We start from the raw sequence: 13625 nt of genomic DNA, 5'->3' as shown, positions 1-13625 counted from the left end.
AATTGAAGAGTTTAATTTTTAGAATTCACCCATTGCCTTATACTAATGATTATTAATTCTTTGCGGATTTGTTTAGTCCGTTAGCCTCACAAGATGTGGGTAAAGTGGGTGATGGTGAGAAATGTATCCAGAATCTGTTCATCCTCTATCTATGTACTTATCTATATTTTTTTTGAGTTTGGTACTCATGATCCTCACCCCTCAGCTTGCTGGGCTCTGTGATTGTAGGCATGCACCACTGTACTTGCCTTGGAAATCACTTTTTACGAGACTTCTACTTTTACAATATGAAGTGGTTTCTAAAGTGATTTTGTGAGGAAACTTTAGAGTCCAGACAGTGCCTGTTGAGAGCCAAATGTGTACACCCAGCTTTTTCTTATCCTCTGCCATAAGTTTATATCCCATGCTGTTTAGGTTCTAGCTTATTCAACTCATGCCAAACCTCCCTAGAAAAAGATCTGGGATCAGTTATCTGCACAATCTTCTACATTGTCTTCACCTTTTCTCCCACTGTGCACTGAAAACTTCACTTTTTCCTAAGCCACAACAACAGAGGCTTGCCTCACTGTGCGGAGCAGGGATGCATTGCTACTGCTGCCTCCAGAAGGCCCTGCTGACTCAGGAGCCCATGATCACGAGGAACCTGGGACAGGCATAGATCAGCACTATGTGAATTTATAACAGAGTCTACATGCCCTTTTATCTGGATTTCAAAGCCTGTACCTTTTATCCTATGGTTGTATTTAAATTGGGTATGATGTTATCGGTATACTAGCTAAACACTCCAGAAATATACTAGTGCTCCAAAAAAAGAGTTTGTTACCTGGTTACTTTAAACAGATAGTGAAGTATGGTAAACAAGAACTGGGAATTCTGCTTATCTGTGACTACTGCTTCCCTCTTCCTAACTGCCTAGGCTCCTCATCTTTGAATTCGCTGTTGTTTAACCTCATTATGGGGTTCAGATTTGTTCTGGTAATATGAAAACCATCCTGTTCTACATAGATGTTGCATTTTAAATTTGTTCCGTAAATACATACTTTTCCCTTATTGTACATTTTGTAAGTGTAAAAGTAAGCCATGCATTTCTTCATCTAGTTAATCTAACAGCCCAAAAGTTAATGACAATTCGTGGAAGAAAGAAAAGATATTAAGAGGCTTTGATCCTTTTTGCTTTTTCTTGTAAGCTAATATCATATTTGATCAGTAGTAGAACATAGTGTCCCTCTAGAACTTAAGATAATGGGGCAAAGAACACTGAGCTTCCTCTTTGATATTCCTCTCCAGTTCTACATGTTTCTATCAGTCCAGAGTTCTGTTTTGCTTCATAAATATGCATTGTTGCTAGTACAGACAGACTTGGGGGAAATGATGAACAGTTTCTTTTTGTTTTTCCTCCTGCTTGTAGATCCTGAAGTCCACCCTCAGTCTGAGGATTACTGGGGCCATGTGAATCCTATAGGACCCCGGGCCTGCTATGATGAGGGCAAACGTGTTGCAGAGACCATGTGCTATGCCTACATGAAGCAGGTATCCAACCATGCTTTGGGCTTATTCATTAGCTATGAAGGGTCCCCTTAGGTCAGACAGGAAACATCACAAAGAATTGAATACTGTGGCTAATTGTGCCTGGGGTGGTTTGGGGGGAGGCCTAGTTGCCCACTACTAGAAGTTAATGGTATTATCAACAATTTTTCCCATGTATCTCCTTATGTTGAAAATGGATCCTTGAGGTGAGTTCTTAGGTTTCAATACTGTAAGTAGTTATGAACAGTTCTCTTTGTGTGTGTGTGTGTGTGTGTGTGTGTGTGTGTGTGTGTATGTGTGTGTGTGTATATGTATGTGTGTATGCATGTGTGTATGCATGTGAACATGCATGCACTGGTACTGATGCGTCGAACTCAGTGCAGTGTCCCTGAGCTTTTGTGTTCTAGGCTAGTGCTCTACCATTTTGAGCTACATATCCATTTCCTGCTTTTTTTTTTTTTTTTTTTTTTTGTGGTGGTGGTTTTGGGGCTTGAACTCAGGGCCTGGGTACTGTCCCTGGGCTCTTTGGCTCAACGCTAGCAATCTGCCACTTTAAGCCACAGCATTACACCCAGTAATTGAGTGGTTAATTGGAGATAAGAGATTCACAGGGATTTTTCTGCCTAGGCTGGCTTCGAATCACAGTCTTCAGATGTCAGCCTCCTGAGTAGTTTTAAAATTTGTCCTGAAGCTAGGCACCGGTGGCTTATGCCTGTAATTCTAGCTATTCAGGAGGCTGAGATCTAAGGATCACGATTCAAAGTCAGCCCAGGCAGGAAAGTTCGTGAGACTCTTATCTCCAATAAACCACCAAAAAGCTGGAAGTGGCTCTGTGGCTCAAGTGGGTGAGCGCTTGCCTTGAGCTAAAGAGCTGAGGGACAGCGCCCAGGCCCAGAGTTCAGGCCACAAGACTGACAAAAAAAAAAATAATTGTTCCATAAATACATGCTTTTCCCCAGTTGTACATTTATTTTTTTTTTTGGGTCCGGCCTGAACTCTGGGCCTGGGTGCTGTGCCTCAGCTCTTCAGCTTAAGGCTAGCGCTCTACCACTTGAGCCACAGTACCACTCTGCTTTTTTCTTTTTGCTTATGTGGTGCTGAGGAATCGAACCCAGGGCCTCAGGCATGCAAGGCAAGCACTCTACCACTGAGCCATCTTCCCAGCCCCCCCCCCCCAGTTGTACATTTTATAAGTACAAAAGTAAGCCACTAGTGCTTGCCTCATTTCTGGCTTTTTTGGTGGTTAATTGGAGATAAGAGTTTTACAGACGTTTCTGCCTGGGTTGGCTTTGAACTGTGACCCTCAGATCTCAGCTTCCTGAATAGTTAGGATTATAGATGTGACTCCACTGGTACCAGGTTCATTCATGGAGTTTTCTCTATTTGCAGTAAAATTGAACTTGTTTTTACCTAACCTCAGCCTCTTAAGTGACTTACTTGTATTAGTTATATTTCTTATTCATATTATTTACATGCTTTATTATTCACCAGTGTGCTGGGTGCTTCTGCCATGAATAATTTAGTACCCATGTGCTGTAGCGAAAGTTGCACACAGAACAAGCTTCCTATAATTGGCTCTGTCCCTGTGTGATCTGGAGTCATGACGTGGGCCTTCTCTTTAATTGCTGGCTTTTCATGTCTGCCCTACCTGCCTGGGGCAGGGTCCTTCTGTGTCTTTTCTCAGCCTGTGTGTCGCTCTTGTGCTAGAGACATACCCTGTATTGATGAGGGACACAAGGAAATAAATGTGGAGATGCAGTATTGTCCCAGGACAGGTCCTGCCTCCAGGTTAACTGGGTACACTGAGAGACAGCAGGGCTATGTCAGAACATGTCTGAGGCAAGGCAAGGCAAAGCAAGACCTCCAGTCTTTGACTGCTCTGTGCAGGCAGGCAGACCTTCTGTCTCAAAGAACTGAAGACGATGACATAATGTCAAGCCACACAGGCTGCCTCTTTATTGTGAGGGAGGGGTCTTCTTCACCATTTATTTATTTAAGTAGTTGTACAAAGGGGCTTTAATTCAACATGTCAGGTTATGAGTACAATACTCTTTCTTAGTGACACACTAACATAAATGGTCCATAAAATAAACCATTGTAGCTGGGTGCTGGTGGCTCACATTTGTGATCCTAGCTATTAAGGAGGCTGAGATCTGAAGATCATGGTTTGAAGCCAATCAGGGCAGAAAAGTCCTTGTGAGACTCTTATCTCCAATTACCACTCAAAACTGGAAGTGGGGCTGTGGCTCAAAGTGGTAGAGTGCTAACCTTGAGAAAAAGAGCTCAAGGACAGCGGTCAGCCCTGAGTTCAAGCCCCACAACCAAAAAACAAACAAACAAAAAACCCATTCCATTGTGCTGGTGCAGGTATTTAGACCTCTCTCCATTCTCTGCCACAGGAGATTTGATTGCTTTTCAAGTCCCTTTGGACTGTTGTCTTATATTAGCAACTTTTTCTAAGAGTATCATTCATAGGAAGAATGTACACTTACCATTTTTAAGCCCAGATTATTTAGACCTAAAATTGAGATGCTCTCACGCACCCACAGGGCAACCTCTGTGCTTATGGGAAGTGACTGGAGCATAGTAAGAGAAAGAACACGTAAATGGGTTCCACTGAGGGAAAGAAATGCATCCCAGTTCTGTCTTCTAGTCTTAAAACAGCTGTATCTTATTTAGTGAATCATCACGTAAGTACAAGCTGGTAGGCCATGTTGATTGAAACTTTTTAAGTTTTATTAAATGACTTACAATTGAGCTTAGTTGATAATTTTCTCATTATGCATATCCTTTAAGAATGAACTTATGACAGTTATTCAGTTATATAGTTACACAGTTTAGTAACAGTGGAGCCAGTGATTATTGAGTGAGCACTGACTGCGTGCCAAGCCCTCTCTCAGTATGCCGCTGACCCCTGAATACTGGGCCATTCTTATCATACTTTAGGCTTCACGAAATAGCAGCTCCAGAACTCAGCACTTCCATTCTGCTTGCTTTGTCTTGGGTTTGACTGCATGTCGGGCAGTGCTCTGGAAAATGTAACAGAATGTAACCCTGTGTGCAAAGTTGGTCCTCATGCCTATGACTAAGGATCCCTGACGAGAACCCCATCAGAAGGTAGTCCTACCCAGCAAGGACCATCTCTGGCACAGAGTTTCTTCTCTGAATCACCAGGCCTCCCACCCAGGAGAGCCACAGACAAACGTGGTATAACTGTAACAGTCCTGGCCATAGCCAACCTCACCTGTCAGTAGGACATAGTAGCTCCTACTTGTGGGAATATCACCCACAACATTTCCTGTTACAGAACTGGGCTTAGGAATTGCCCTGTGGAAGACAGACTCAGCACTCTTTGGATAAAAGATGGTGGAACTTAGGATCTTGGCTGTCAGGTTGGATAGTCTGTAGTACTATAGACCATATCACTCTGTTCAGCACACCTGGTCAAGGACCCATGTCTGCACAGGTGAGCAATGCCATTCCTGTAATCCTGGAGATAACACTGTGAAGATTGCCTGAGTGTGCATCAGGACTTGTAGGCAAGTACAGTGTAGCATCCTGTCCTCACAAAACCTGGACCATTCCCCCTGTCTGGTCATTAGGTCAAAGAATGATGTGAGCCTGGCTTCGGTGGGCCAGAATTCCTTCCAGTTCTGCTAGCAATAGGCAGACAGGGGAGATTGTGGCTTTCTGAAGAGGAGGGGATGGTAGAGCCAAGAATCAGACCAGGGTGGATATCATAGTGACCTTTAACCAAGTTCTCACAGGTCTACAAGGAAGGCATGATATAAACTTACAACCTTTCCTTCCTGTTTTCTGAGTTGTAAATATTGGGCTCCCTCTTAGGAGTCTCTGGCAGGGCTCTGAATGACACACACCTTAGAATTAGTGCTGAAGAGGAAGGGAAACAGTTTTTCCTCTCTGTACAGAACAGAGGCCACACAGTTAAGCAAGATGTTTTGTTGTTATACAAACAAGAAAACAAAGATAAACCACAACAAAGAATAGTTGTTACTCATAATGCCATCTAGAGACAGAGAAAAGCAGGGAAAATAGATGAGGCAAACCCACTATGTGAAGACATTGAAGATTTTTAAGCATTGAAAATTTGGAGATCATTCTGTAGCTCTGGATTTCCAGTTAGCACTAGTGAAGTTGGGTCTGAGCCTTGCTGGGCTTGCCTTGTGGGTGTGGCTTAATCTTGACTTCTCTGTGCTCAGACTTGCTTTCTGAGACTGTGACATGTCCATTTCAGTATGTGTCTTGTTTACTGAGCTTAGACCCCTGCAGGGCACTATGACGATGTGCTTGCCCAGTGTGCCACTGTATGGAGGTATCATGTGAGGTTCTGGTATGTGCCTGGAGTGGATATTACAGAGGAGCAGGCGATGAGGACATGGTCTTTCCTTGCACTCTGTTGAAATGGTTAACCCATTTTACAGATGGTAAAGTGGGATCTAAAATGTTGTTTTCAGCTCTCTGGCCCATTGGTGGGGCTGGCTACCCGAAGAGCATGTCCTCTTCCCCTTTGGCTGTTCTGGTGAGCTGTTGTAGGTAAGGAAACCATACTGAAAGGAAGAAGGTGACACTGAATCACAGAGCTCAGAGGCGCAGTTGCCATCCCCATCACCAGTTCCCCCAAGACAGGGAGATGAATCCACAGGTAGCTGCAGTGACTTTGTCAGGTTTGAGATGATTTTGGAAAAAAAATTTAACATTTTACTATTGAGGTTTATGATATCGAGACAAATGAAAACAATTAGAAAAGTGACCCAAGTACAATATAGTATGCCTTCGACATATTGTTAATTTGTTGTAATAACTTAGTTTTTTACTTTTTTTTATATATCAGGACATATCTCCTCTTTGGTAATAATTGTCATTTTTTGAAGATCTTTTATGGTTTATGGGTGTGTTTTATGCTAGATAAATGTAATATATAAGGATATATATATATATATATATATATAGTATATATGGAATGAAAATAGGACAAATAAAAGTACGTGTGTGTGTGCATGCATGCATGTGTGTGTATATGCATGTGCGTACATATGCCAGTACTGGGTCTTGAATTCAAGGCCTGGTGCTGCTCCTTAGGTTTTTGGCTAAAGGTCACAGGTCAACTTACAGCTTTTTGTCAGCTGTTTGGAAATCAGAGTCTCATGGACTTTCCTTCTTGGGCTGGCTTTGAACCATGATTCTCAGATTTCAGCTTTCTGAATAGCTAGGATTATAGGCATGAGCCACTGGCGCCTGGCTGAGCAACTTTTAATAAAAAAAGAATTCTTTTGAAATAGTCTCTTTTGAATTCTCTTAATGAATGAAATGTACTAATGTATTCAAAATAAAATTTCAATACAGAAAAGAGATGAATGAGATGATGTTGGTCTCAAAGGGTAGAACATCCTTTTTGAATAATGTGAATTTGTCAGAGAGGGTTTAGGATGCCACTTCTGCATGCTTGTGGGTTCAGTGGTTTTAAAATGTGAGACCCCACCCAGAGGCTGTGGTCAGAGCACAGTGTGCATGTGAATCTGTCTTTGAGCTGGCTCCGCAGAACAGGCAACCATTCATAAAACCATAGACTGGCAAGCAGAAAGCAAACTCAGAAGTCATCTGAGGCAGTGGCCTGGAGGGTATGGCTTTTTTTTTTTAACATCAGAAAGAGCTGGTGCGCATATAATATTATAATAAAGAAACCTAAACATTGGCCTAGTGTTCATGGATAAAATTTACTCCCAGAGTCATTCCAGAACCAGATCAGCTGTCCTAGCGGTGTTACTTGCTCTGTATTTTGCTTCCCACCTAAGAACTAGCAGGACAATATTTGTGCTCTTTTGACCTTGTAAAGTATTTTAGCACAGCCTGTTACATAGTGAACATCAAGAAGGAGAGATCCATTCTTTTTCTTTCATTTAATTTTTTTATTGTATTATACATGTGATATACAGAAAGGCTGCAGTTACATAAGTCAGATAATGAGTACGTTTCTTTTTGGATAGTGTCATCCCTTCCCTTGCTCTCTCCTAGTTTTTCCCTCCTGTCCCTACCCACAAGTTGTGTAGTTCATTTTCAACATAGTGTTTGGTGAGTGCCCCCTGCTGCATTTGTCCACCCTTTGCCACTCCATTTCTCTGCCCTCCCAAAGACAAACAATATAAAAAGAAAATAAAAGAAAAACAACAAAGAAAAAACCTCTTATTTCCATTTATTGGAGTTCATTTCTATCAATATTATGTTATATGAACAGATGCACATGGGCCTTGTGCCCTTTATTCCTCTCCTAAGAATATCCTTCTGCTTGCCTTGAGCTTAAGAGCTCAGGGACAGCATCCAGGCCCAGTGTTCAAGCCCTACAACCTACATTAAATATATATATATATATATCCTCCTTCAGTTTCACAGTGTGTGACTGTCCAAAATGAGGCAAACTCTTTTTTTTAATTTAATTTTATTGTCAAGGTGATATACAGAGGGGTTACAGTTACATACGTAAGGCAGAAAGTACATTTCTTGTCAAACATGTCATCCCCTATCTGATTTTTCTCCCACTTTCCCTCCAATTCATTTTTTTTTTTTTTTAATCAGTCAAAGGGCTTGAACTCTGGGCCTGAGTGTTGTCCCTGAGCTCTTCAGCTCAAGGCAAATGAATGCTCTACCACTTGAGTCACAGCGCCACTTCCAGTGTTCTGGTGGTTAATTTCTTTGGAGATAAGAGTCTCACAGACTTCCCTGCTTGGGCTGGCTTTGAACCGTGATCCTCACATCTCAGCCTCCTGAGTAGCTAGGATTACAGGCGTGAGCCACTGGTGCCTGGCCTCCCTCTAGTTCTTAATCCAGTGGTCCTACCTTACCAGAGATGGGTACATTTCATGGCCCAGTGGATGTCTGAGGATAGTACTGAGCCCAGTTATATCCTATTTCTTCCTTTACATGTACATCTATGAAAGTTTAATTCATAAATCAAGCACAGTAAGAGATGAGCAATAATAGCAAAATATGACATTTATGACAATATGCTATAGTAAAAGTTAGCTGAATGTTTCTCATACCTCAATGCACTGTCTTCACTCTTGCTGGTGAGTATAAGGGGAATCTTTGCACTAAAGCAGGGCTGTTGGAAGATAGCCAGTTGGCTCCAGGCATGTTCCTACCACCCCTGGCCTGGGTGTGGCTACCTCCAGCCACCCTCTTAGTGAATGTGAGCTTGTTAGCACCTAGGAGAATCCTGCTTCAGCCCAGTGAGCTGCAGTGGCCTTGTTCCCACCCAGGAAGCAAACCTAGTGAAATGCAAGCATGAGACACTCTCTAGGAAGACTAAGGGAATGTTAAAGAGTATGTGTGCTGATGTGCTGGGAGTTCTTCCTGTAGCTTCCCTCCAGGTAAATATGTCCTAGGTAGTTCCTGCAGAAAAGACATTGGCAGCTGGGTGGGTGGGGGTGATGTTCTCTTGAGCACTGTACCCATCTGCCCTATGCAGTGTTTCCTGTTTGCATTCTAGTACATCCCATCAGTGAGTGCGGTGAGCTGGTCAGGAGGGCTTGGCCAAGCAGATGGGCATGGATATGTTCACCCATTGATAGTTCAGAGGCTCTCCCTTACTGAGACACCATGGCCTGGGTTTTTAGCCTGATTTCTCTCTTTCTAGGTAGGTAGATTTGGGTCACCTACTGACCTTCTATCCAAGTGTGAGAGGTAGAATGATGATACCTTCATATTATATGTGGTTGCTAACCCAGCTACAACAATAGACGACTCCTTCCAAGTCCCACCATGAATTTGGGAAGATGTCAGGTGGACTGGACATCTAGAACAAGGGTTTTCCTCTGTTGAAACAAATACTTACTCTTGCTAGAAAGAGACATGCTATTGCACAAAATCAAAAAGACAGCCTCCAAGAGAGGAATTAAGCTCTATATGGAGTGAGCCTTGGATTTATCTTTATTGCATTTAAGGGGTTTAGGCATAAATGTAGCTAATCCTGCTGTGAACTGGGCCACAGAGCCCCATGCTCTGGAGGAAGGGACAAGGCTGGCAGAGGTTGTGATCCAGTGGCTCCAGTCACTGCAGGGGCTCACTGGACTCTTGGGGATCTGGAGCATATCGCATTTAACTTGCTGTCCTTGTCCTGTGTGGCCTAACTATTTCAGATTCAAATGGAGAAATGAAAACAAGCCAGCCAGTGTACATTGGCCAGTTAATGTCTGCAGAGCTCCGCTCTTAATGAGGCCATGTTATGGAGTATATTTCCTGAAGAAGTAGAAGTCAAAGGCATAAAAGCACTTGATTTGTGGCATACTTGGCAGAGCACACTGAGCTTTCCTAAATTTGCTGCAGTTTTCTTAGAAGAAAGCCATCTTCATCCACTTCTAATTCTTTCCTGGTCCCAGTGATTAAATGAAAGTGTACATTTGCGTTTTGTTTCATTGCAAAGCACCTTTACTCCTCTTTCCCACTGTTGTAAATAAGACCCTTTTATCCAGGGAGTATGCATTCCAAGACCCCCAGTGGATGCTAGGAACTACAAATTAAACTGGACCCCATTGTTTAATACTTTTCTATCTTTACTGGTAGCTTACCAGGCACCGTAGCTATAACTTTTATAGTCTATGAATGACTATAAAAAAAAAGCTAGCACACTTCTGTTTTGGTATCCTTCCATATTTTCTAAGTAGATTTGTTCTTATTATAGATTTCAGTGGCCTCCACGTATGAATTTTTTCTTTCTTTATGTCTACTTTTCTTTTTCATCTTTTCACTTAAAGAAGGCATTCTGCGGCTTCTTTTTAGCATATCTTAGTTGTCAGAATCACTTTGGGGGTCTGGGGACATTAAGTAGAATAAAGGTTACCTGTGCATGTGCATGCATGTGTATGTGCACACGCGCACACACACACACTGCCATATCTCCACAGTCAACCTGACCACAGGACTGCTACTAAGTAACTAAACGAGTGGGTAGCTTATCCATTGTGTGGCTCTCCATTGTGTGGATAGAGGTGTGGCTCACATCCCAGACAGAACACACTTGGATCATGAGTGATGTCACCAGGTCATTCAGTTTAAAATTTAGATGTTGTTTATTTTTGTAATTTTCCAAGATAACTTGAAACTACAGAAAGCAGAGCTACACGTGTGATGATTATTTAGTCCAGTAGAGAAAAGGGTTAATTTATTCCTGGCCTAGAATAAGACCTCATATCACGGTCCTAAGAATCTCAGTAGCTCATTTGAAATTATAATCAATCGGATAGTCCTAGGAAGGAAGAGTTAGCATGGATAAATCTCTCTGGTTAATAGAAATTAACTGTGTGCTAAATTCAGGCATTCCAACTCCTTCCAGAACCCAGCACAGCAACCAACTGTCTGGGAGATAGATAAGGCTTCCGTGGGCAGAGGTGGCAGCTGGGGGACTAGACCTTGTAAGGGCCCATAGGAGCCCCTAGGACTCTGCAGCACTTCCCTCTAACTCACTGTCAGAGTGGAGAAATTCTGTGTTAAAGCAGCTTCATTAGCTAAGGGTCTGTTAGATTTCTAGCCCATGCAGATCCGAAGTGGTAGAATTAGCAATGGAAAGAAAGGTTTTGATTGGCAGGGACAACAACAGCAGCTATTTTCCATTACCATCATTGGCCCCTGTGCTAGGCACATACAGGGACTGACTTGTTAATGGTCCCTCCCTTTGCAACTGTGATTAACACGAGGAGACATAGGCCTGGTGAGGGGGGCAACGTGGGAAGGAACTGGGAAAAGCAAGAGCCTCACCTGGTCACACCTCCTCCCATCTGCCCTCAGATTCCCAACCATGAACATCTGTAGTATACTGGATCAAACACTAGCAACACACTGTGAAAGCCCACTGACTCGGGCTTTGTGATAACAGCACGGAAGTTCTTTATCCAAGGCAAAGCAGCAGCGACATTTATAGTTGAACCAGATTGCTTGGGAAGGCTTTTATGGTTTAACAAACACATTGAAAGTATGTTTTGCCAGATTACAAAAGTGTCTTTCATTGTAAAAATAGGCATTTTAAAAAAAAGACAAGGCAGTGAATATAGAGGTAAAAATGAACAGCAGGACGACTGTATTAAACAGTATTTATGTGTGTCCAGGCCCTTAGACATTCACCTGTGTTAGAGACTAACTTGCATTTATTTATCACTGTACAGAAATTTAGGATATAGATGCAAGATAGCGGTTTAGGAATACTTAGATCCTTCTTTTTCTAAGATAAAGGACTTGGATGTTTTTTTTCTTGTCAGCTATCAAACACTGACATTTGAATCTATATTGAGTGATTAACTTGCAAAATGTATTATGTGAAAAAGGTGATAAAAGAGTATTCAAATTGTGATGCCATTTGTAAAAGTGGGAAACAATTCTCATACATAAATTTCCCCTTATACTCTCAAAGACTGTCACATAGCCTCTCTTACCTGAACGATGATGTTGGTGCCTTTTGGGAAGTGAGATCTGGGACAGCTTTGATGATCTTCGCTGTAGCCCTGGCCTGGAATGAAAAGCAAACCATTTTCTGCCTGCTTTCTATGCAGGAGACTTGAAATCCACACCTGCAGACTGGGAAAGGAGGCTCCCCTCACTTCTTCTTCTCTCTCTGTTTCAGGAAGGTGTGGAAGTACGAGTGGCAAGGATCTTCAACACCTTTGGGCCACGAATGCACATGAATGATGGGCGGGTGGTCAGCAACTTCATCTTGCAGGCACTTCAGGGGGAACCCCTCACGGTAGGTACCACTTGCGGTGCTCAGAGGCCACTTGTTAACCAGATGGAGAATCAGCCCACAGAGGTGAAAGACAGCAAGTCATTTATTCAAAGAAAAATGATTCTGTAATTGTCATTTCATAGTCTTTTGTATCTCTTTTGTGAAGGGGAACGAAGGTATGTAGACAGAACCCATATGTGGAACAGTTTCACAATGAAATTTGTGCATCTATTTTGTCCATTGCCCATGCCTGGGACTCGGTGTGCTTGTACCAGAATCCTGTCCACTAGGCAACTGATTCATGTCTGTAATTCTAGCTACCGGGGAGGCTAAGATCTGAGGATCACAGTTTAAGCTAGCCTGGGCAGGAAATGTCTCTGAGACTCTTATCATCTCCAGTTAACCAGCAAATGCCAGAAGAAGAGATGCTGTTCAAGTGGTAGAGTGCCTTCCTTTAGCAAAGAAGCTAGGGGACAGTTCTGAAACTCTGAGTTCAAGCCCCATACTGGCACAAAATAAACAAACAACATCAACAACAACAAAAAAGCTCCTGTCATTTTCCTGGTATACTGGGTTCTAGCTAAGGGTATCTGGGAAAGATCAGGTCAGGATAGGAACAAGGTGATGTGACTGGATTGATCTGGGCACTTATCCTGCCAAGAATGACAAGCACTTGGGTCCTTCCTCCCTCCCAGTAGGATTCCCTGGTCTGGGGGTCACAAGGCACTGTGAGGATATCTGCTGACACTAACCACTCTAGCTATTGTTGGGGGTGGGAGGTACTACACATTCCACATCAGTCCCTGACTGGTTGCTTCCCTGTTGGAATTGTGCCCCTGGTCCGCTCATAAGTTTAGTTGAGTTTCTTTATTGGCTTAATTCTTCTGGCTCTCCTCTGACTCTGGACTCTTGACTCTCTCTCCTCTGGACTTCTTCAGTGTCTTCTCCAATTTGCCTCAAAGACTTGGTTGGCTCTTCTCGTCTGTAGCCTTTAGAGACTCTGGAAACTAGCAATCTGTCCTGAAAATCCTGCTTCATAGTTTATTTATTGGTGGGTTGTATCTTGGAAAAAAACATTGTAACTATCCAGATACTCCTCAACCCTCATTAGGATTACATTCTGATAGATGCATCATAAGTTGAAGTTTTCAGATCATCCTGGGTCCAGATGCTCCTTGGCTTCAAATGGGGTTCCATGCAAGTAAAGCCATCGTAAAGTTGAACCATCATTAATTGTGGACTGTCTATGTGTACATTGGTATCCATCTCCCAGTCACTTGATCAATAGTTAGTGGACTGATCTTTTCTCTGATCTTTACGGCTCTTAACTCACAACACTCATAGCAGTTCTGTGGGTTCCAGTGACATTATG

At 42.7% G+C, this 13625-nt stretch overlaps 1 protein-coding gene across 1 annotated transcript in view; it reads left to right on the top strand.

The window, feature by feature from the left end:
- Uxs1 (UDP-glucuronate decarboxylase 1) overlaps window positions 1-13625 on the top strand; it is a 92511-nt gene that overhangs the window by 59939 nt on the left and 18947 nt on the right. The window contains exons 9-10 of the mRNA XM_069988629.1: window positions 1409-1530; window positions 12155-12274. Of these exons, the coding sequence (XP_069844730.1) occupies window positions 1409-1530; window positions 12155-12274 (242 nt within the window). The remainder of the gene's footprint in view (window positions 1-1408; window positions 1531-12154; window positions 12275-13625) is intronic.

This window comes from Dipodomys merriami, unplaced genomic scaffold (assembly GCF_024711535.1).
Source record: "Dipodomys merriami isolate MVZ:Mamm:240054 unplaced genomic scaffold, mDipMer1.0.p SCAF_36, whole genome shotgun sequence".
In the NCBI taxonomy this organism is placed as follows: Eukaryota; Metazoa; Chordata; class Mammalia; order Rodentia; family Heteromyidae; genus Dipodomys; species Dipodomys merriami.
Note: the sequence above shows the minus strand (reverse complement) of the source record. Positions and strands in the feature narration are given on the sequence as shown.